Source organism: Erinaceus europaeus, chromosome 7, assembly GCF_950295315.1.
Source record: "Erinaceus europaeus chromosome 7, mEriEur2.1, whole genome shotgun sequence".
NCBI classification, from domain to species: Eukaryota; Metazoa; Chordata; class Mammalia; order Eulipotyphla; family Erinaceidae; genus Erinaceus; species Erinaceus europaeus.
The window spans coordinates 79,882,096-79,905,539 of record NC_080168.1 but is presented as its reverse complement, the minus strand read 5'-3'; the positions used below and the strand labels follow the sequence as shown (position 1 = coordinate 79,905,539).

Genomic DNA, 23,444 nt, shown 5'->3' with positions numbered 1-23,444 from the left:
TGAATCCACAATCCCACCATTGCAAACCACAGCAGTTCTCTTAAGGTTGCAGACATGGATTAACTGTCATCACACCTGGTTGAGCGCACATGTTACAGTGCTCAAGGATCCGGGTTCAAGCCCCCAGTTCCTACCTGCAGAGGGAAAGCTTTGCAAGTGGTGAAGCAGGGCTGCAGGTGTCTCTCTTTTCTCTCTCCCTCTCTATCTCCTCTGTCCTCTTGATTTCTGGCTGTCTATCCAATAAATAAAGATAATTTAAAAAAATTTATTTTTAAATAGCCTCCTCCAGGAGCAGTGAATTCGTGGTGCAGGCACTGAGCCCCAGAAATAACCCTGGAGGCAAACAATAATAATAATGCTGCTTGTCAGGAACTTGGTTCGAAGTGGGGAGAAATAGGGAGTTGTTCAGAGGTCATTTTTCCATTTTTGCTAGATAAAGAGCTCTGGAGGTGGGTGGTGGTAAAGGTTGTCCAACCTTATGTACGTAGTACCATTAAGCTGTACACTTAAAAATGGTTAAGATAGCAAATCTTACTTTATTATAATAATGGTTGGAGAAAAAGAAATAGGTGAGTTATGGTGGCCCAAGAAGTGGTGTTGTGAATAAAGCATTGAACTCACTGGCACGATATCAATTCCCATCATTGTATATATCAGAATGATGTTCTGGTACACTTTCCCTTTCTCGTAAATAAATAAATCTTTTAAAATTTGTATTTACTTTACTTATTTGATAGGACAGAGAGAATTTGAGAGAGGAGACTATAGAGGGGAGGGGAGAGGAAGAGAATGAGAGGAGGGGGGAATTAGAGAGGGGAAAGGAGGAGGAGATTAATGAGGGGGAGAGGGGGTGGAAAATGGAGAGGAGAGGGGGAAGAATGGAGAGTGGGAGAATGAAGAGGGAAGAGGGGAGAGTAGTAACCTACAGCACTACTGCACCAGGTTGCTTGAATATGGATTTTTGAACATTACAACTTCTATATTCAGCCAGCTGCATAACCTCCCGGTCCCCATAAATAAATCTTTTAAAGTGGTCCGGGAGGTGGCGCAGTGGATAAAGCACTGGATTCTCAACCATGAGGTCCCAAGTTCAATCCCCGGCAGCACACATGTACCAGAGTGATGTCTGGTTCTTTCTCTCTTCACTTATCTTTATCATGAATAAATAAATAAATTCTTTGAAAAAGTAAATCTTTTTAAAAAAGTTAAATTATGGCTCCTGGCCTATGATATTCATAGCCCCCGCAAGAAGTCGAAGAGGAGAGTTGGAATAACGTTTGAGAATGCTGACTAAGCAGAATTTGTCTCTAATTTAAGGAGACTAATTTAAGGGGTGGGCTTTCGGGCTGGCCAGGCTGCATCCGAGATACCCTCGATGGCCCAGCAGGTGGCGCAGGCGCCCGCAGTGCTCCTCTAGGAGCCGCTCTGGGCCGGCTTCACGCACCCTCTGCCTCTATGACCCCTATTTCCGCCCGCGGAGCCTTCGGCTTCTAGTGTCGGCGCGCAGCTCCGCTTTCTCACTGAGAACATGGCGGCGCCTTCGAGCGGCGAGAAGGAGAAGGAGCGCTCTGGAGGCGGCGCGACGGCGGCGGCAGCGGGCGGAAACAGCACACGAGAACGACTGCTGTCTGCGCTGGAGGATCTAGAGGTGTTGTCGAGGTAATGACCGAGAGCCCGGCCCCAGCTGGACATGGAGGACTGACTCAGGGCTGGCCGAGCAGCGCGAGGTGCCTGGGGGCGCCCTCGGGGCGTGGACCCCGGGACACTGCAGAGGCCCATGGGGGTGAGCTCCCCGGCCCGTGACTCTCAGCGAATATTTGGGGAACTTGCCCTCGCTGGGAAGCAGTGAGGAAGCCCGAGCGCAGGAGCCCGGAGTCCAGAGGGCAAGACAGGAGGACAGACAGACGGCGTCCTGGAATCTGTTGAGCAGAGGCGAGCGCAGCGGGCTCCTGCAGTTCAGGTTTTAGGCCCCTTTTTCCAGGTGCTCGGTGTTTGTGTGTTTTTAATTGGGGCTCTACGCCTTCACGATTCCTTCCCTCCTTGGCAGAACTATTTATTTTCCGGTCACAGCCCTTCTTGTTCCATACTCTCCAGCCTGCCTGAAATCGCCCCATTCTAAAACTAACCCTACTTTCTCATCTTCAGTGTCTCCCACTCCACCTCCAACAGAGGCTAATCATTCATTTATGCTTCGTAGTCCAGTTCAAATCTATTTACTTATATTATCCGACTGGCTGGTGATCAGCCTTTTACCTTTGCTGTAAATTTAGTCCTTACTGTGTCAATTACTAGGCTTAGTAGGTCAGCACTATACTCCTACATGATAATGACTATATACTCAGACACCAGAGATTAAGTGGTTTGTGTTTGATCCGCTTACTAGACTGTATTAAAGTATTGCTTCAGAAGAAGACACTTGGCCATTTTCAGTCAGCTAGTAGTCCATACAGTGAATAAGAAAACTCCTGTTTGAGGCAGCTGTCTCGTTTGGTGTTGGAAATGTTTACAGAGATGAATGCAAGTGCTGCTTTCTGAAGTTTGTGTTGTGGAGCACCCCGGTTTCTTTCTTTCAGTTATTCTTAAGGAATGAGCGTTCAAGTTCTTTCATATATATATATATTCCCATTTGTTGCCCTTGTTTTATTATTGTAGTCGTTGTTGGATAGGAGAGAGAGAGAAATGGAGAGAGGAGTGGAAGACAGAGGGGGAAGAGAAAGATAGACACCTGCAGACCTGCTTCACCGCCTGTGAAGCGACTCCCCCTGCAGGTGGGGAGCCGGGGGCTCGAACTGGGATCCTTACACCAGACCTTGCGCTTTGCGCCACGCTGCGCTACCGCCGGACTCCCCAAATTATTTCTTAGTATAAAGACACCAGCAAGACAACATATCCTTAGTAAATCTGCTTAAATGGGTTTGGTAAGACAACTGACACTTGAGTAGTGCACAGGGTTAAGCGCACATGGCGTGAAGCACAAGGACTGGCGAAAGGATCCCGGTTAGAGCCCCACCTGCAATGGGGTCTCTTCACAGTGGTGAAGCAGGTCTGCAGGTGTCTGTCTTTCACTCCCCCTCTCTCGATTTCTCTCCGTCATATCCAACAGCAAGGACAACAATAACAACGGTAAACAAGGACAACCAAAGGGGAGAAAAAGGCCTACAGAAGCAGTGGGTTCATAGTGCAGGCACCTAGCCCCAACAATAACCCTTCAGGCAAGGAAAAAAAAGAGGTAGATAGCATAATAGTTATGCAAAGAGACTTTCATGCCTGAGGCTCCAAAGTCCCAGGTTCAATCCCTCAATCACCATAAACTAGAAGCTGAGGAGTACTCTGGTAAATAAAATGAATTTTTAAAAAAGGCAACTGAGACTTACTTGGTAAGCATGTAACTAGGGATTTTTGACAGCAGCCTTGAGTGTTCAGCATGCTGTGGGCATTTATGAATCCAGCGAGTCTATTGAGCATGTTAGTTAAAGCCTATATTATTTTTACTTTTCACATTTTTTAGGGAGCTTATTGAAATGCTGGCAATTTCAAGAAATCAAAAATTGTTACAGTCTGGAGAGGAAAACCAGGTAAGTGGCATGTTATCCTGAACTAAGAAAAAAAACACAATTTTTACAAGTTATTTATATTTACTTTGTGTGAAAATAGAAAGACTGGGCTGAGGAGACCACATGAGGCTTCCACAGAAACTTTCATGCTAGAAGCTCTGAGGTTTCCCAGTTCAATCCCCAGCTCCACCATAAGCCAGAGCTGCATAGTGCTATGCTGGGGGTGAGGTGGGGGAGATTGTAGTTTTTTTTTTTTTTTTAATTGACACTTTTTAAATTGGCATTTTCTTTGTGTCATTTACTTAAGAATTTAACACTTGGGGACTGGGCAGTGGTACCCTTGGTTGAGTGCACACATTATAATGCTCAAGGATCCAACTTCAGCTGGGCATTGACACACCAGGTTAAGGGCACATAGTGCAAAGCACAAGGACCAGCCCAAGGATCCTGGTTCAAGCCCCCAGCTCCCCACCTGCAGGGGGGCTGATTCACAAGCAATAAAGCAGATCTGTAGGTATCTAACTTTCTCCCTTAAAAATTAAAAAAAAAAATAGAAGAAGGAATTTAACATTTGTCTGAGGCCTGAGAGATAGTACCAGCTATAGCACAAGAGACTTTAATATCTAGGCACCATCATTAGCCAGAGCTTAGCAGTGTTCTGCTTTAATAGGGAAGGGGGGGCAGTGGTGCACCTGGTTATGTGCTCACATTACAGTGCACAAGGGCCCAGGTTGAAGTCTCTAGTCCCCACCTTTAGGGGGAAGGCTTCACAAGTGGTAAAGCAAGGTTGTAGGTCTCTATGTCTCCTCCCTTCCTAATTTTTCTCTGTCTCTGTATCAGTCTGCTAGTCTAAAGTATTTCCTACTTAGCACAGGCATTCCAATAAGACATCTTGATTCTGTGGTGGGGTGGATATGAAGATTTTTATTTATTTATTTATTTTTAGCCAGAGCACTGCTCAGCTCTAGTTTATGGTGTGGGGATTGAACCTGGGACTTTGGAGCCTCATGCATGAGAATCTTTTTGCATAACCATTATGCTATCTACCCCCACCTGTTGTGGAGATTATAACTACCCTTTATTGATTCCTCCCTGTTTAGTGATCATTCATTATGTCATAAACCCTCTTGACAATCTTATGTAATAAGAAACTGTTGTTATTATATTTTTCCCAATGAGAAAACAGGCCTTATGAGGCTAGGGATATGAATTCATACTTGTTTGCTTTTTCTTTTTTAAACCCCCCTCCCCAACTCTCACTTGTGATGATGGGGTTTTAACCTGGGATCGGGCATGAAACTCTTTTCCATAACTACTATGCTATCTCCCTCTTTTTAACCTTCAATAGTTTTTCCTTTTTTTTTTTTTTTTTGATGTTTTAAGATTCATTTATTTTTTTTATTTAAGAAAGGATTAACAATTGTTAATTAATCAATAGTTTTTCCTATAGCTGTTTTATATACCGTATTCACTCCAAGCATGAAATCACAGTTTTATTTTTTAATAGTTATATTTTTTTCTAATGCATACTAGCACGGATACATAAAAATGCCTTGAAGTTCTTGGTGTCAGTCATCTCAAGTATTTTGAAAGATTCTGTATGACATTTTCAAAGGTAACATTTTTAAATTTGATCTTCCCTGGGAAACCTGATTGTTTTAGCATGTCACTCCTTCTGAAAGACTAGCTTTGTATGAAAAGAAGAATGGTATATAATTAGAAACCAGTAGGCTAGGGAGACAGTACAATGGTTATGCGAAAGATTTTCATGTCTCAGACTCTCAGATCTTAGGTGTCATTCCCAGCACTACCATAAGCCAAAGCTGAGTACTGTTCTGGTCTTTCTGTATTTCTCATTAAAATAAAATAAAGATTTTTAAGGAAATCAATAAAGAAGACATTACAGGGGCCAGGTGGTAGCACAGCTGGTTAAGCGCACACATAGTGCGCAGGGAACCAGATTCAGGCCCTTGGTCCCCATCTACAGGGGTAAAGCTTCATGAGTGGTGAAGCAGGGCTTCAGATGTTCCTCTGTCTCTTTCCCTTTCTCCTCTCAATTTCTGTCTCTATCCAGTAATAAATATTAAAAAGACATTACATAATTTCTTTTTTTTTTTTAATTAATTTTGTATTCATCACTGAGGCTTCCAGGCTGACTTTTTTCATATAGAGAGACATTGGCTTGGGAGGTTGTGCACTAAATAAAGCATTGGGCTCTCAAGCACAAAGTCCTGAGGTCGATTCCTTGCATCATAAGTACCAGTCATAATCTGGCTCTCTCCTCCCATACATATCTCTGTCTCTCTCCCTCCCCCCTTCTCTCTCATAATTGAATCAATCTTTGAGAGGGAGAAAAAGACACCACAACAGTGAAGCTTCCTACAGTGCACTGGAGGCTAGGTTTGAACATGAGCTATTACCAGCTCTGCTATTTATTTTAATTTAGTTGTGATGTGTGAAAAGTTCTCATTTTCTGGCCTAGTCAATTCACTTGTGGATTTCTTTGCTTCTTGTTAGGAGGTAGACTTTGACTTGTTTGTTGTCTGTTTTAATTATTTATTGTCTGTCAGGTACTGGAGTTGTTAATTCACAGAGACGAAGAATTTCAAGAACTGATGAAATTGGCACTTAACCAGGGGAAAATTCATCATGAAATGCAGGTTTTAGAAAAAGAAGTAGAGAAGAGAGATAATGATATTCAGCAACTACAAAAACAGCTAAAGGAAGCAGAACAAATACTGGTGAGTTGACAGACTAGTTCTTAAAATAGAAACATAAAGACTGTTTACTTTATTTCTGAAAAGTTGAATTTGTTGCAAGTATTTTGAGAGGGCAAGAAACCTGACTTTCCAGGTCTAAAAGTGACACTTTACTAGCTAGTTTAAATGAAATGCCATTGTCATTCTCTTTCATATTTTTATCTGCATGACTTTGGAACCACTATTTATTATTTCATTGAATTCTGTACATTGAAGTATAAAAGTGCCTTATCCTGATGTAAATTTTAGTTACTAATATTCTAACTATTCAGTTTGGAAAATATTTTGGGGGTTGGGCCGTGGCACACCTGATTAAGTGCACATACCACCATGCAAAAGGACCTGGGTTCAAGCCCCCTACTCCCCACCCATGTGTGTGGGGAGGTGCTTCACAAGTGATAAAGCAAGTTTGCAGGTATCTGTTTCTCTCCCTCTCTGTCTCCCCTCCCCTCTCAATTTCTCTCTGTCCTATCAAGTATAATAGAAAGAAAAAGGGGGGAAATAGCCACCGGGAGCCATGAACTCAAGGCCAAGTGCTGGCCTTGAGGCCCAACGATAACCCTGGTGGCAGTTGGGGGGGGGGCTGAAAAAAAGAAAATATTTTGAACCTAGTAAAAATTCAGTTGACTCTTGAACAACATAGGTTTGAACTGTTCCTAGTAATACTGTTAAGTATATTTTCTCTTATGATTTTCTTAACTTTTTCTAGCTTATTTCATTGTAAGAGAATAGCTATAACATAGAATATATAAAATTTGTGTTTATTAAATTTATGTCAGGTCATGATATCAGAAGGAACCTTTTTTCTGCCAAGGGACATTTGGACATTTATAACATCATTCTCAGGCCATAAAAAATTATGACCTTAAAACTTAGCACTTGGGGGCTGGGCAGTAGCGCAGCAGGTTAAGTGCACATGGTGTAACACACAAGACCAAAGTGAGGATCCCAGTTCAAGCCTCCAGCTTCCCACCTGTGGGGGGGGGGGGGCGTCTCTCTTCACAAGCAATGAAGCTGGTCTGCAGGTGACTATCTTTCTCTCCCCCTCTCTGTCTTCCCTTCCTCTTTCTATTTCTCTCTGTCCTATCCAACAACAATAACAAGGGCAGCAAAAATAGGGAAGAAATAGTACAGGCACCGAGCCCCAGCAATAACCCTGGAAGCAAAAAAATAAATTAAAAAAAATTAGCATTTATATAAATATGTTTAAAAAATTTTTTTAATTTTAATCCTAAACATCTTCCTGAGAATAACATTTGCTTAAGTATGCAGTGGAATAAAATTGATCATGATGAAAAAAAAAATAGCATTTAATATTGCCCTGAAAAAAACCCTTAGATGTATTGAATTTTGAGTCATACCAGTGGTTGCTTTAGCAGGGCCACACATTTCCCACTCCTGGTTTATATAAGCTTACTTAGCCATAGTGGTCTAGGGTAAATTAACCACTCCTGTTGAAGAAATGACTCAAAGCAATTGATCTCTTTCTCTCTCTTTAACAATTAGATAACTAACTCACCCTTTAAGTCATGCGCCTTACCAAGTGCAAAACGCTAGGTTCAGTCCATAGCACCAGAGGAATGATGGAGCTGTGCTGTGGTATCTTCCTATTTGTCTATTGGGGGGGGGTCTTCCTGGAGCAGTGGAATCTTGTTTACACAAGACTCTGGAACCTCAAAAACATAAAGTAAGTCTCTTTTCTATTAGGAAAGTAATACTTATAACAAGTATTCAGAAAATATAGAAAAGTAAATAGAGGGCCTGGGTGGTGGCACACCTCATTGAGTGCACAAGTTACAGTGCTCAAGGACCTGGGTTCTAGCCCCTTGTTCCCACCTGCAAGGGAAAAGCTTTGCGAGTGGTGAAGCAATCTTGCAGGTGTGTCTCTCCCTATCACCTCCTTCCCTCTCAATTTCTGGCTTTCTCTAATAAATAAATAAAGATAATAAAAAAAATTAAACAGTAAAAACATCCTTTGTCACAGTATTCAAAGATTACCACTATTGTTCCATTTGATGTTGTTCCTTTCAGTCTTGGGTATATTCATATATTTTATTTTTTCACTTTGTTAATAGCAAGATACTACTTTGTAGTGCTGGTTATTAAAACTTATTCTATTTTTTTTGTTTTCCACCCCTTATTATGTTTTGATGACTATACCTTTTAAAAAGCTTTTTTTCTCTGCATTTTAAATTATATTCTTCAGATTAGATTTCCAAAAATGAAGTTATTGAGCTAAAGAGAGCAGAACTGAATTAAGAGCACAGGTAGATAGCATAATGGTTATGCAAAGAGACTCATGCCTGAGGCTCCAAAGTCCCAGGTTCAGTCTCCCACACCACCATAAACCAGAGCTGAGTAATGCTGTGATTTAAAAGGAAAGCTATTGGGGAGGGGATGGATCACGGATTTCTGGTGGTGGGAATTGTGTGCAGTTGTACCCCTCTTATCCTATGGTTTTTGTCATGTCTCCTTTATATAAATAAAAGTTTAGGGAATTAGGCTGTAGCGCAACAGATTAAGCACATGTGGCACAAAGCGCAAGGACCGGCCTAAGGAACCCGGTTCAAGTCTCTGGCTCCCCACCTGCAGGGGAGTCTCTTCACAAGGGGTGAAGCAGGTCTGCAGGTGTCTTTCTCTCCCCCTCTCTGTCTTCCCCCTCCTCTCTCCATTTCTCTTAAAAAAAAGAAAAGAAAACTAGATTTAAACTAGCATTTACTGGATACTTGTGCACCAGACCCTGTACTCTGTACTTGTCATGCACTTTTTGTCATCTCACTTTTTGTGACAATTCTGAGATCAACAGTGTTCTTCCATTTTACAAATAAGCCAAAGCTCTAAAGAAATACTGCCTTGCTTGCTTAAGAATGGTAAAAATTCAGTCCGGGAGGTGGCGCAGTGGTAAAGCTTTGTACTCTCAAGCATGAGATCCCGAGTTTGATCCCTGGCAGCACATGTGCCAGAGTGATGTCTGGTTCTTTCTCTCTTCTCCTATCTTTTACATAAATAAATAAAATATTTTTTTAAAAAGGGTAAAAACTGTAGATAGAACTTAAACCTTGATCTATATGGTTCCATACTCTTAACCACTGTGCTGTAACTTGAAGACACATAAAAAATGACACATTAACTTCATTTTACCCTTTTGTGTACTTGTGTGGGTGGGAGGAAGGAAAATTTTCTTTATAGTCATTGAGCGTGAAGGTAGTAGTCATATGTAAGTATCTAAGAATGTATCTTGTAAACTAGAAAAATATTAACTATTACTGAACTAAATCCAAGAATAGTAAGCTCTAGTATTACACTGTCTGAATCTCTTGCATGGTTATGAGAGAAGATATAAAGAAAAGGCACTGCTGGGGAGACAGCATAATGGTTATGCAAACAGACTCTCATGCCTGAGGTTCCTAAGTCCCAGGTTCAATCCCCGGCACCACCATAAGCCTGAGCTGAGCAGTGCTCTGGTGTTTCTCTCTCTCTCTCTGCATCTCTCTCAAAAATAAAATTAATAAAAAAAATTAAAAAAAAAAAAAAAAGAAAAGGCACTGGTAGGCAGTCTGATTTTGCTTTGTATCTAATTTGTGAATAGAGACTGAAAAGGGTATTTCTTACATTAAATGTATTTGCTGTGCAAGTGATGTCTAGTGGTATTTTAAAACACAAATAAGTTGAGGTTTTCAGATTGTGCAGTTGTTTTTGTGAGATAACTACTTTTGTGAAGCAAAAATTATGTTTAATGTAGTTAAGAATAAACCATATTTCTTTTTGAAATGTCCTTTAAATCAGGCAACAGCTGTTTACCAAGCAAAAGAAAAACTCAAATCAATAGAAAAAGCAAGGAAAGGTTAGTACTATGGAAATACAAAATGTCCTTTTAAAAATGTTAACTTTTGGTTTCAAGAAAATGATAGCATTGTTATTAGTAATCAGAAATTTACTACTATTGAAAAAGTTCCAGGACAGTTTCATTGTAAAACATCTGTGGTTTAACACTGCTAGGAGTTGTTAGCAAGTGTCATGTCCTTTTTCGGGTTAGAATAAGCAATAATATGACAAGATTATCCCTTTATATCCAAATGTGAAATAAAGATGAGTTTATAAAATTGTTGGGAAAAGGAAAGAGAACTGATGGATAAAAAAAAAGGTGGAGTTTGAGTTGGTTCCTGAAAGACAGGACAAGGATAGTATCATTGTCAGCACATCATGTTGTCAGAACTAGACAGCATGGAATGTGTGCACATGAGGGGTGGAGAGGCCCAGTATGTCTTCTAGTTCTGTCCTTCTTTCTAAAAAAAAGGGGGGGTGTTTTTAGTTTATATACTAGATGTGAGAATTACACAGGAAACAGGTTATTTCCTCTTAATTTACAGGCATGATTTACATTTAGTTCTCTCAGACTCTGTTCCTGTTTAAATTTTTTTAGATCTATAAATACATGATAACAGTAGAAATCTACCTAGGTCTGCTTACTGATATAGGGTTATATACTACAAATAATAGTATAATGCCAGATATTCTTATTTAGCAGCTTTGATGCATTGGGAAATGGAAATGAAGCACTGTTGACTCTATCCCCCCCCCCTCCGTGTGTGTGTGTGTGTGTGTGTGTGTGTGTGTGTGTGTGTGTGTGTGTGTGTGTGTTTACTATTGCTTTCAGGACAGTGACAGTATTTAATGGCCACTGACTTTTTTACTCTCCCAGTTATATTATTTTAAGTATGTCACTTGATTTTTCTGATCATCTTGTTTAGTTTGGAGATAGAATTATGTTTACAATATAAATGTAGATATATTCAGACAATTTAACAATGGTATGTGACAATGATTATGTTTTTATAAATGTATATGTTTACTCAACTGAAATGTTGTATTCCCCTCTTAACTCTCTCAGGTGCTATCTCCTCTGAAGAAATAATTAAGTATGCACATAGGATTAGTGCAAGTAATGCTGTGTGTGCTCCATTAACCTGGGTTCCAGGTAAAACTTCCTCTTTCTGTTTGTTTTAATGAGAAATTTTTTGTCATTTTGAAATTTCTTAAGTAATTTTACATTAAAATGGGAAAGATTTAAATACATATTCTTTTTTTTACCCTGCCCCATATGTATCCTAAAAAAACATCTACATATTTAACATCAGTAAGAATATAGGTCATAGATTTTATTCAGTTTGCTTTCTACAAAGGCATTGTTATTAGACATTAAGAAATTTAAAAAAAAAAGAGTTACTAATTTTTAGAAATAACAAGCTAAATGTGATGATTCTAAAGCTGTAGATTTTTTTAGGATACTTAGGATTTCCACAAAGATTGCAGCCTGGAAGGTAGTCTGGGCAGGGGTAGATAGTATAATGGTTATGCAGACAGACTTTCATGCCTCAAGCTCCAAAGTCTCAGGTTCAATCCCCTGCACCACCATAAACCAGAGCTGAGCAGTGTTCTGGTTAAAAAAAAGAAACAATGTAAGGATTCCAGTTCGAGCTCTCGGCTCCCCACCTACAGGGGGGGTTTCTTCACAAATGGTGAAATAAATATTAAAAAAAAAAAAAAAGGAAAAAGAATAGTCCTAACTCTTAAATGATAAAGGTGATGCACTAAGCAATCAATAGCAGGCACTCAAGACTGAAAAGTGCAGGATTAATAAAACTGCAACTATATTAACAGTGGATCAGACATAAGTAAGATGGAGACCCAAGGTAAAATAGCTGCCAGCAGTCTTCTGAGAGGGATGGGAGGTGGTTATCTCAATTTCAGTTTTATTCCTGATGGCAGTATTTTACTACACTAAAACACTAAGGGTAACCCCAGTTTTGAGAGGTTAGAATCTGCTTAGTGAAAAAAAATGTTAATGCAAATCCTTATCAACCTGTAATAGTTATTTACTGGAAACTTAGAATGGATCAAAGAGGGAGTCGGGCTGTAGCGCAGGGGGTTAAGCGCAGGTGGCGCAAAGCACAAGGACTGGCATAAGGATCCTGGTTCAAACCCCGGCTCCCCACCTGCAGGGGAGTCGCTTCACAGGCGGTGAAGCAGGTCTGCAGGTGTCTGTCTTTCTCTCCCCCTCTCTGTCTTCCCCTCCTCTCTCCGTTTCTCTCTGTCCTATCCAACAATGACAACAATAATAATAACTACAACAATAAAAAAAAAAAAGGGCAACAAAAGGGAATAAATAAATAAAATATTAAAAAAAAAGAATGGATCAAAGAGGCTAGTTAAATGAAAATTTTGAGAGTTCTCCCTATAAACATTCTAGCTGTGTCTTGACATTTAGATTATTTGCTAAATTAGTAGGCTTTTTGACATATTTTTTCCTATAGAGAATGGTTTATTTTAAAAATCAGAATTAAGTTAAAAATCAATATAAAGTTAAAATCAATATTTAAATATATATCTTATTTTGCTAGGACTTTGTACCTACACAATTTCACTCCTTCTGGTGGACTTTTTAATTTATTTGGAGATTGGCAGCAGAATTCCATGATGGCACATGTAGTGCCAAGGATTGAACTTGGGGACATATGCTTGAGAATCCAACACTTTATCCACTATGCCACTTCTTGGTCCTCTTTTTTTTTAGTTTTTACTAGAGCACTGCTCAGCTCTAGTTTATGGTGGTGTGGGGAATTGCATCTAGGACTTTGAAGCCTCAGGCATGAGAGCCTTCAGGGGCTGGGCAGTGGCACACCTGGTTAAACCCATGTAGTAAGCTATGCGAAAGGACCCGAGCAAGGATCTGGGTTCGAGCCCCCCAGCAGGAACACTTCACAAGTGGTGAAGCAAGTCTGTAGGTGTCTATCTTTGTCCTTCTCTACCCCCCCGACCCCCCACTGTCAGTTTCTCTCTATCCTATCCATTAAAGTGGAAAAAAGGGGGGAAAATGGCCCAGGAACAATGGATTTGTAGTGCAGACACTGAGTCCCAGCAATAACCATGGGCAAAAAGAGTCGCTGAGCAACTATTATGCTATCTTCCCCTCCCTTATTTTTCTTTTCTTTATAAAAGGGGGAAGGGGACAAAGAAAGAAGAGGCACACCACAGCAGTGCTCCACCACTAGGGAAGCTTCCACCATGCAGGTGCTCCCATGTTGTTAGGAGGCTCAAACCCCTCACACACAGTAATGTGTATGCTCCACCAAGTGAGCTATCACTAAGTGTATAACTCTTAATAATAATTCGTGTGATAATCTTCATATTCTAAAGTTGAAAATGTAGCAGAGTTTATCAAAAAGAGCTGAGGAAAATCAGTACTTAAGACATCAATGCAGGTGGGTGTTGGTACTTATTATAGTGGTTATGCAAAGAGACTTTCATGCCTGAGGCTTCAAAGGCTCAGGCTCAGTAACCCACACCACCCTAAACCAGAGCTGAACAATGCTCTGATAAAAAATTAATTTAAAAAGATATCAATGCTTATTTTGTATGTAATTGAATTAAATGCAGATCCTTTTGTTTGACTGACTAGGGGATCCACGAAGACCATACCCAACTGATTTAGAGATGAGAAGTGGATTATTGGGTCAAATGAACAACCCTTCTACTAATGGTGTGAATGGTCATTTGCCAGGAGATGCACTTGCGGCAGGCAGATTACCAGGTATGTTCAGCACTTTTTAGATGATATGCAGTGTCTAACTATTAGGCAAGTTTGAGCTACTAGTCTCTCTCTCACTTTATTGATTATATGGAAGAGACATGGAGTGAGGTGAAAGCATTATCCCATTAAATATTTATGATAAGAGAGAAAGAGCCAACTTTTTTTTTTTATTTATTCCCTTTTGTTGTCCTTGTTGTTTTATTGTTGTAGTTATTATTGTTGTTGTTGGATAGGACAGAGAGAAATGGAGAGAGATGGGGAAGACAGAGATGAGGAGAGAAAGATAGATACCTGCAGACCTGCTTCACCGCCTGTGAAGCGACTCCCCTGCAGGTGGGGAGCTGGGGTTCGAACCGGGATCCTTATGCCGGTCCTTGTGCTTTGCGCCACCTGCGCTTAACCCACTGCTCTACAGCCCGACTCCCAAGAGCCAACTTTTTAATAGATTCTCTGCCATTATCTCCTCTTACTATAAAGAATATTCTAGATGGAAGATGTGAGATTGAAGGCTTTCTCATATGTTAACATACTATTTCCCTCAAAGGTTGGGGTGTTCTCCTTTGCTTTATTTTATATTTATTTCAAACTTTTGTTGATTGGATAGAGAAGTGGAGAGGGTAGAGGGAGATAGAGATTGAGAGAGAGAAATAAGCACAGACATTTATTTTCCCTTTTGTTGCCCTTGTTTAACATTGTTGTGGTTATTGATGTCATTGTTGCTGGATAGGACAGAGAGAAATGGAGAGAGATGGGGAAGACAGAGGAGGAGAGAAAGATAGACACCTACAGACCTGCTTCACCACCTGTGAAGTGACTCCCTTGCAGGTGGGGAGGCCAGGGGCTCGAACCAGGATCCTTATGCCTGTCCTTACGCTTTTTGCCACATGCACTTAACCCACTGTGCCACTGCCCAACTCCCTAGCTAATGCTTTCATTGTAAGAATGCCTCAGTACTATTAGAAATGGTATACTGTCTGCTCACTGTGTATTAGTTTTCCCTTTAATTCATTGTGACTACTGTATCATGCCAGCTATGGTTTAGTTAAGGGTCAGAAGCTACACTACACTATGGCATGGAAAATTTTCAAAAAACATTAACTAGTAAGACACTAACAAGACTTTTACCAGAGCACTGCTCTCGGGTCTGGCTTATGGTGGTACTGGGGGTTGAACCTCACTCTGATAGCCTGAGGCGTGAAAGCCTTTTTGCATAACAATTACAGGAATAACAGATGTGGGGTTCAGTTGCTACCTGCAGGACCAAGGTGGAATACCTGCCCAAGGAAGGGACTGAGAAGTCCCTTACCCCAGCCTCGATGTTGATACTCCTATCTGATGCCTTTGTTGCAGAGAGTGTAACTGACTCTGGGTGGCAGAGACATTAGATGAGTTGTCACAAGCCATAGATGGCAATTAGAAAATTATCCAGTGGGATCCAGGGGGAATTAGCTGGAAGTCACATTTTGAGATATTGGCAAAACTTGGATACCACTCTCTAGAGTAACACTGAAACTTGCTAGGGTATGTAAAAGACTTGAATTGCGTATCACCAATGAGTAAGAATGAAAACACTGGGTGTAGGAATAGAAATGTATTCCTCTGTAGTTTCTCTAGTGCCCTCTACTGATAAAACTTTAGCTGCTAGCACAAGGGAAATGTTGGCAATGCTGAAAGAGTGGATATGAGGAGTTAGAGGTATTTAATAATTGACCTGCTTGTCTAGTTAATAAAACTCTGTAGACCCTTTTAAAGTCCACTTTGTTGGGTCAGCAAAATAGTTCACTTGGAATGTAACTGTTGTGCCATGCACTTGGGTGATGAAGCCCCAGTGACACACACACCCCCATGGCTTAATAGTATAGTAAATCAAATAGCTGAGGGGGTCAGGTGGTGGCGCACATAGTAGAAAGTGCAAGGATGCCAGTTCGAGCCCCTAGCTCCCCACAAGCAGTGAAGCAGGCCTACAGGTGTCTATCTTTCTCTCCCTCTCTATTTCCCCCTCCTCTCTCAATTTCTCTGTCCTATCCAGTAAAACAGGAAAAATAAACAGCTGGGAAAATTGCTCAATAGAGTATAGGACTTGTATGCCTGAGGCTTCTGATTTGAATCTTTGGTGTTGCATATATTAGTTTTTGGTGCCTCTGACTTCTTGCTCTTGTGTAAAACTGTATCATATAAAATATTTTAAAAGCTATTTTACTTTATTCTTGGGAGCATGGAAGATTCATTGCCAAAGCAAAAATACAGCTTTATCACCAAAGTTTTAGTATACTTTAAATTGTGGAATGGGCTATCAGCAAGATGGAAGCAGACTATTTTTCCCCCCAAGAAGGAAATTAACTAGTATTAGAATTTATTTTACCAAAGCATTGCTCAGCTCTGGCTTATGTGCTGGGGGCTGACTGAACCTGAGACCTCATAGCCTCAGGCATGACAGTCTTTGTTTAACCATCATGCTATTTCCCCAGCGTCTTATTAGACATGTTCTCATTTGCGCTTTCTTCTCTCCAGAGGTCCTTGCTCCACAGTATCCATGGCAGTCAAATGACATGGCAATGAATATGCTTCCACCAAATCATAGTAATGACTTTTTGTTGGAACCTCCAGGACATAATAAAGAAAATGAAGACGATGTAGAGGTTATGTCAACAGACTCTTCAAGCAGTAGTAGTGACTCTGACTAAAACATAAAAAGGGATGTTTTATGAAATATTATAGGATCTTATTTGGACTTTCCTTTTTAAAGCCAAAAATGACAGTTTCAGTTCTGAGCCACTGGATGGTTATTGAAATGCAGATTTTACTGTTGGAGAACAAGATAATAATATTTAGTACTGTCTTACCCTGTTCTATTCCAGTTGTATTGGAGTTGTACATAGTAGTTTTGGAAATAAAACTTGAAGGAGCTGATCCATGTACATATATATATGTAATAGTCATAGAAGTTTCCAGGAAAAATAAAAACAGCCTTAAAAGAAAGATACTGGATCACTGAGTGTGCATCATAGCTCAGATTAACAAAACACTTTGAGACTGAAGGCTGTTGGCTTCTGTCACAGAAACAGAATAGTTTCAATCTGTACTATTTGTAACTATTGTAATTTTTGTAAATAAACCTCATTTTTGTTAGTATTCTGTGCTTTTTTTTTTTTTTTAAATATATAGACCCTCTCTGAGGTAGGAAGTTATTTCTATAACCTGGTTACACTTCGCACATATTTTAGTAGGATTTTGAAGTGAAAATGAACATAATGTAATGGATACATCTGTGCTACGAGTAAGAGCAAATAGGTTTTAGAGCAGCAGGGTTCAAGCTTCACCAAGTGGTGCAACAGGTCTTCAGGTGTCACTCTACCTCCCCTCCCTTGCCCTCTCAATCTATTTTGTTAATTAAAATAGGAAAAACAATAAAAACAGAGTGGTGTATTTGTAGTACAGGCACCTAAGCCCCAGTGATAACTCTGGTGGCAAGAAAAGATACTGCAGACACTTCAATAAAAGAAAAGTTTTGACTAACAACCTCACCCTATTAGAACAATGTAACATAAATGCTAATGTGAAAAACTTGGAAGAAACTGACTTCTACACTGCAGCCTGTTGCTTATGCATCAAAAGAGCTAAACACTAAGGGGACTAGTGAAACCAAAGCTGATAAAAAATGTAAGTCCCAGAGGATTTTGCCACTGCAATTTAATTCCTCCAAAAGCAATCTGTGATGGACTCCAGAAAGCTTGACAAAATACTTTGAGGAATGGAGATTAAATCTACGACAGATGTTTGAATTTGAGACTGGGAAGATGTAGATCTGATACTCTGGTTACAACATGGCAGCTTCCCATTAGATAAAGTTGAAGGTAATCCCACAGATAGATACGGCTGGAAATGACCACTAGCAGTGGCTGAGAAATACCTTTTGTAATGAAGTTCTGGATTATGTAGCATATGTTGAAGATTTCAACACAAACCACCAGACCCAGCTCCTTTCTAGTAACTGTGATGGTAGAGTTAAGGTTTGCACTGCTTATTATTGATGTTACTGCTGTTGGTGAAACTAGTGTAGCAGTGATAACAAATAGTAGCTCAAAGGGATCAAACAGGTTATGTTTGCTGCAAATGGGAAACACACACACTCGCATACAAACTTTCTAAGATTTCATGAGAACTATGCTGGTTATCTTTGGGAGGTTGAAAGGTGGGGACTCAAAATTTTGGTAGTATGTCTGATTATAGAACTGTTCTCTGTAATCTTACAATCTTGTAATCCACTGTTCACAAAAATATGGGAAGGAAAAAAACAATAGCTAAACTATCTCACTTAGGCAGAAGGAACAAAGACAGGGAAAACAGTGAACCTTGGACTAGATTACTGCACCCAAGCAAAGGACTGGAGAAGGAGGGGAAGGAAAGAGTGGAAGGGGGTTGGGGGTCCTTGTGCATGATGGTGAAAAAGAAGCTAAATTGGGGGTGAGAGTGTTTTGTAGACACCTATCATAGGGAGATGAGAAACTGGATCCAAGTGTCACCAACTACTTAAATCATCGCCAATAAAGTACACACACACACACACACACCCCCCAGTTGGAGGAGCACCTGCTTATGCCTTAGCAACCAGAGTGTACATGTTGAGGGGAAAGCAGAGTCTACAAAATATACCATTCTCTGTCTTCATGAAGCTTAAGGTAAGTTTGCTATTAAAGTCATCATGGGGGAAAAAAAAGAATAAAGTCATCATGGGGGTTGGGCATTGGTACACCTGGTAGAGCACACACACTACCATGTGCAAAGACCCAAGTTAGAGCGTTGTGCCCCTCACCCCCACCACTCCCTGGGTCCCCACCTAAGGTCTGCAAGTCAGAGTCAGTCAGTCTCTTAATTTCTCTCTGTCCTATCAAAATAGAAAAAAGGAAAAGATGGCTGCAGGAGAGGTGGATTCATAATGTGGGCACTGAGCCCCAGTGACAATCCTGGTGACAATAAAATTAAACAAGTAAATAAGGTGTGGAGTGGGAGATGTAAAAGACTGAATCATTTTACTTTTTCCTGTGCTAAATTTTAAGAGTTGCTGCCTATTGGAGAGGACCGCTCCCTTGGGTTCTTCACAGGCTTCTTCCTATTAGGACTGCCAGGAAAAAAAAAAAAAAAAACTTAAGGAAAACAGCTATTTCTGATGATATAAACAGGAAGCAGGTCAGTAGTCATGAACTGATTGGAATTGTTTATTCCTTCCAGAGTGTTTTTTTCCTGTGTGAAGAACTTTATGTTTGGAGGGCAGAAGTTTGGGAATACCTTTAACATAGTGCCTTGGGGACATAGTGATTTAGGACTAATGGCAGTCTATTGGACAACCTTAATGAAACCAAGCCTTTCAAGAACTCCTCCCAGTTCTCACCTTCCCCAACCTCTCCACAGTCATTCTTCTCAAGGGGGAGATGGGGTGGAGGGCAGTATCTGAACATAAAGAACTCCAGGGCTGAGTAGATAGTGAAGTGGTTATGCAAAATACTTTCATGCCTGAGGTTCCAAAGGTTCAGGTTCGATCCCCAGTACCACCATAAATCAGAGTTGTGCAGTGCTCTGGGATTAAAAAATAATAAAGACTACATCCTTCAGTTGTGCAATGAAGCAGATTCCTCTGCAAAAGACTGGTGTGACAACAGTATGGCTTTCTGCAGCAGGGGACCTTTTAGTCTTGCTTCATTAGATCATTAAGAGAACTCCAACTGCAAAGATCTAACTCCTACTGAATAATACTAAGGGGAAAAAAATTCCTTCACTATGAAGTAATGGAATAGATCTCTTAAATTTATTTTTCCTGGGGGCCGGGTGGTGGTGCACTTCGTTAAGTGCATGTATTACAATGCGCAAGGACCCAGGTTTGAGCCCCCGACCCCCACCTTCAGGGGGAAAGCTTTACGAGTGGTGAAGCAAGACTGCAGTCTATCACCCCTTTCCCTCTTAATTTCTGGCTGTCTATCCAATAAATAAAGATAATAATAAAAAAAATTTTCCCGTCAGTGAAACCCTATCAATCAGGGAAAATAAAAAAAGTTTTAGAATAGAAAATATTGTCTCTTGTCTTCATATTACCTCCTACTGCAGTTCCTAGAAAAAGAAGTCTCTCTCTGGTGGTTGACCTCCATATTTAAATAGTTCACTTATGCAACCATATCTTGACTTACCAATTTTATGCAGTGCTTACCTTTTATGATTTTGTCCCTGACTTTATAAGTAATATAACACCCACTGTAAAAGTTAGCAAATTTAATAAAACACAAAGGAAAAAATGGAATTATTAGCATTCTACCCAGAAATCATGTCAATTATACTTTGGTACAGATTCTCTTCAAAATCAACATATATAAAAAAGGATCTGCATATCTTTTTTTCCTTAACCAATCTTTGGCTAATGGTGGTGCTATCTTCCCGCCCTTAAAATTTTATTTATTTGTTTTTAGATAAAAGACGGGCAGAAAGAGAATGAAAGAGACCACAGAACCGAAGCCCCCTTCAATGAGTAGGGGCTAGGCTCAAGCCTAGGTTGTGCACATAGCAAAGCAGCAGACTATCCAAGTGAGGTATTTTGCCTTCCCTGCTGTATATTTATTTATTTATTTATTTTTCCCTTTTGTTGCCCTTGTTATTTTTCATTGTTGTAGTTATTATTGTTGGTGTTATTGATGTTGTCATTGTTGAATAGGACAGAGAGAAATGGAGAGAAGGGGAAGACGGGGAGAGAAAGACAGACATCTGAAGACCTGCTTCACCGCTTGTGAAGCAGCGACGCCCCTGATGGTGGGAAGTCAGGCTCAAACCAGGATCATTAAGTCGGTCCTTGCACTTTGTGCCACATGTGCTTAACCCACTGTGCTACCGCCGACAACTGCCTCTGCTGTATTTTTAAATTGCTATTAATCTTTATCCTTCACATGAAAATGACAGTTCAGTTTTTCCAACTTTTTCTTTTGATTATGTAAATGGAGTGGCCTGGGAAGTGGCACACCGTAAGCATCCAAGTTCCAGCCCTCGGCTCCCCACCTGCAGAGGGGTCAATTCGAAAGTGGTGAAGCAGGTCTTCAGGTTTTCTACTCCTCTCTCCGTTTCTCTCTGTCCTATCCAACAACAATGACAGCAATAATAATAACAATGATGAACAACAAGGGCAACGAAATATCCTCCAGGTGCAGTGGATTCATAGTGCAGGCACCGAGCCCCAGCAATAACCCTGAAGACAAAAAAAGAAGAAAAAAATAATGGTACACTAGTAGAGCTTAGGATTTACAAGCATGTGTTCCTGAGTTTGATCCCAGGCATTGGGTATTCCAGAATGCTGCTCTGGTGTGTGTCTGTGTGTGTGTGTGTGTGTGTGTGTGTGTGTCTCTGTGTATATCTCTTGTGAAATAAATAAAAAGAAATCTTTTAAATATTTATTTATTTATTTTGCCTCCAGGGTTATTGCTGGGGCTCAGTGCCTGTACTACAAATCACTGTTCCTGGAGGCCATTTTTTCCCATTTTGTTGCCCTTATTGTTATTATTGCTATTGCTGTTGTTGGATAGGACAGAGAGAAACTGAGAAAGGAGGGGAAAACAGGAGTGAAAGCTAGACACCTGCAGACCTGCTTCACCCCTTGTGAAGCAACCCCTCTGCAGGTGGGGAGCCAGAGGCTCGAACCGGGATCCTTTTGCCAGTAATTGTGCTTAGCAGTGTGTGCACTTCACCTGCTGCGCTACTGCCGGCCCCCTTTAATATCTATTTTAATGAAAGTGATACAGAGAGATTGAACCAGGGACCGTAGAGTCTCAGGGATGAAAGTCTTTTGAGGTGCAGTGGGTTCAGCGCACGTGGATCCCAGTTCGAGCCCCCGGCTCCCCACCTGCAGGGGAGTCACTTCACAGACGGTGAAGCAGGTCTGCAGGTGTCTCTTTCTCTCCCCCGTCTTCCTCTCCTCTCTCCATTTCTCTCTGTCCTATCTAACAACGACGACGACACCAATAACAACAACAATAACTACAACAACAATTAAAAAAGGGCAACAAAAGGGAAAATATAAATAAATAAAAATAATGGTTATCTTTTGCATAACCATTATGCTATATTCCCAGCACAAACCTTTAAAAAATAATAAAGACATATAAGTGACTAGAAAGGTTGCTTGGCAGGTAAAGTCCAGGACACACTGGAGCCCCATGTCTGATCCCTGGCACTAAATAAGCCAGTGCAGTGATGCTCTTGGTTTCTCTCTTATCAATAAGAAAATGTTTAAAAAATAAATGAGGACAGGGATAGATGGCATAATGGTTATGCAAAGAGACTCATGCCTAAGGCTTCCAAGTCCTAGGTTGAATCCCCCACACCACCATAAGCTAGAGCTGAGTCATATTCTGGTAAAAAATGATAAATGAAAATAAATAAAATAAACATAATTTGCTGAAAATAGAAAAATATTAAGAAATTATTAGGGCCAGGCAGTGATACACCTGGTCACGAACACACATTACAGTGTGCAAGGACCCAGGATCAAGCTCCAGGTGCCCACCTTCAGGGGAAAAGCTTCACAAGTGGTAAAGCAGGGCTATTAGGTGTCTCCCTCCCTTCCTATCTTACTCTCCCCTCTCAATTTCCATCTCTACCCAATAATAAATCAACCAATAAAAATAAATTATTTAAGATAAACTTTATTAAATGAGAGCACTTCGGGCCGGGGGACATAGCATAATGGTGATGCAAAGAGATTCTCAGGTCAGAGGCTTCGAAGCCCCAGATTCAATCCTCTGCACCACTATAACCAGAGCTGAGCAGTGCTCTAGTTAAAAAAAAGAAAAAAGAAAGAAAGAAAACGAAAAAGAACTTTTGTGTCTAGTTGAATGGATTAAAAGCAAAAAAAAAAGCTCACCAACTCTTAATGACTCTAACTACTAAAAATTTAAAAATAGTGACCAGGAAGTGACACAGTGGATAAAGCACTGGACTCGAGTATAAAGTCCATAGTTTTATTATTGGCATCACATGTACTAGAGTGATGCTCTGGTTCTCTCTTTCCACCCTCTCCATATCTCATTCTCTCTCTCTTTCACTAGTATATAAAAAAATCTGTTAAATTGCTAAAAAAATATCTAAACAACATTTTATTTATGTATGTATTTTTTGGATAGAGAGAAACCACGAGGTAAGTGAGAGACACCTGTAGCACTGCTTCATTTGTGAAGCTTCCCTGCTGCAGGTAGAAACCACACATTTGAACCAGGTCCTTGCACATTATATAATGTGTGATTTACCAAGTGTACTACCGTCTGGCTCTCTTACTCTGTTTTTTAAATTTTATTAACATGAGAATGAGAAGAGTAGAGAACCAGAGTATCATTCTGGCATATGCAATGCCAGGGATCACACCTCATGCTTCAGAGCCCAACACCTTTGAAGTAGTATATAAAAATTACTTGTGGGAGTCGGGCGGTAGCACAGTGGGTTAAGCGCACGTGGCGCAAAGCGCAAGGACCGGCATAAGGATCCTGGTTCGAGCCCAGGCTCCCACCTGCAAGG

At 40.5% G+C, this 23,444-nt stretch overlaps 1 protein-coding gene across 1 annotated transcript; it reads left to right on the top strand.

Annotated features, from left to right (window-relative positions):
- Positions 1-1,468: 1,468 nt before the first annotated feature.
- Positions 1,469-17,036, top strand: MED4 (mediator complex subunit 4). The gene is made up of 7 exons (XM_007521220.3): positions 1,469-1,659; positions 3,509-3,575; positions 6,125-6,295; positions 10,100-10,157; positions 11,205-11,291; positions 13,773-13,904; positions 16,416-17,036. Exons 1-7 carry the CDS (start codon positions 1,529-1,531, stop codon positions 16,586-16,588), a joined length of 819 nt encoding a protein of 272 aa, XP_007521282.1. The 5' UTR covers positions 1,469-1,528; the 3' UTR covers positions 16,589-17,036.
- The last annotated feature ends 6,408 nt before the right edge of the window (positions 17,037-23,444 follow it).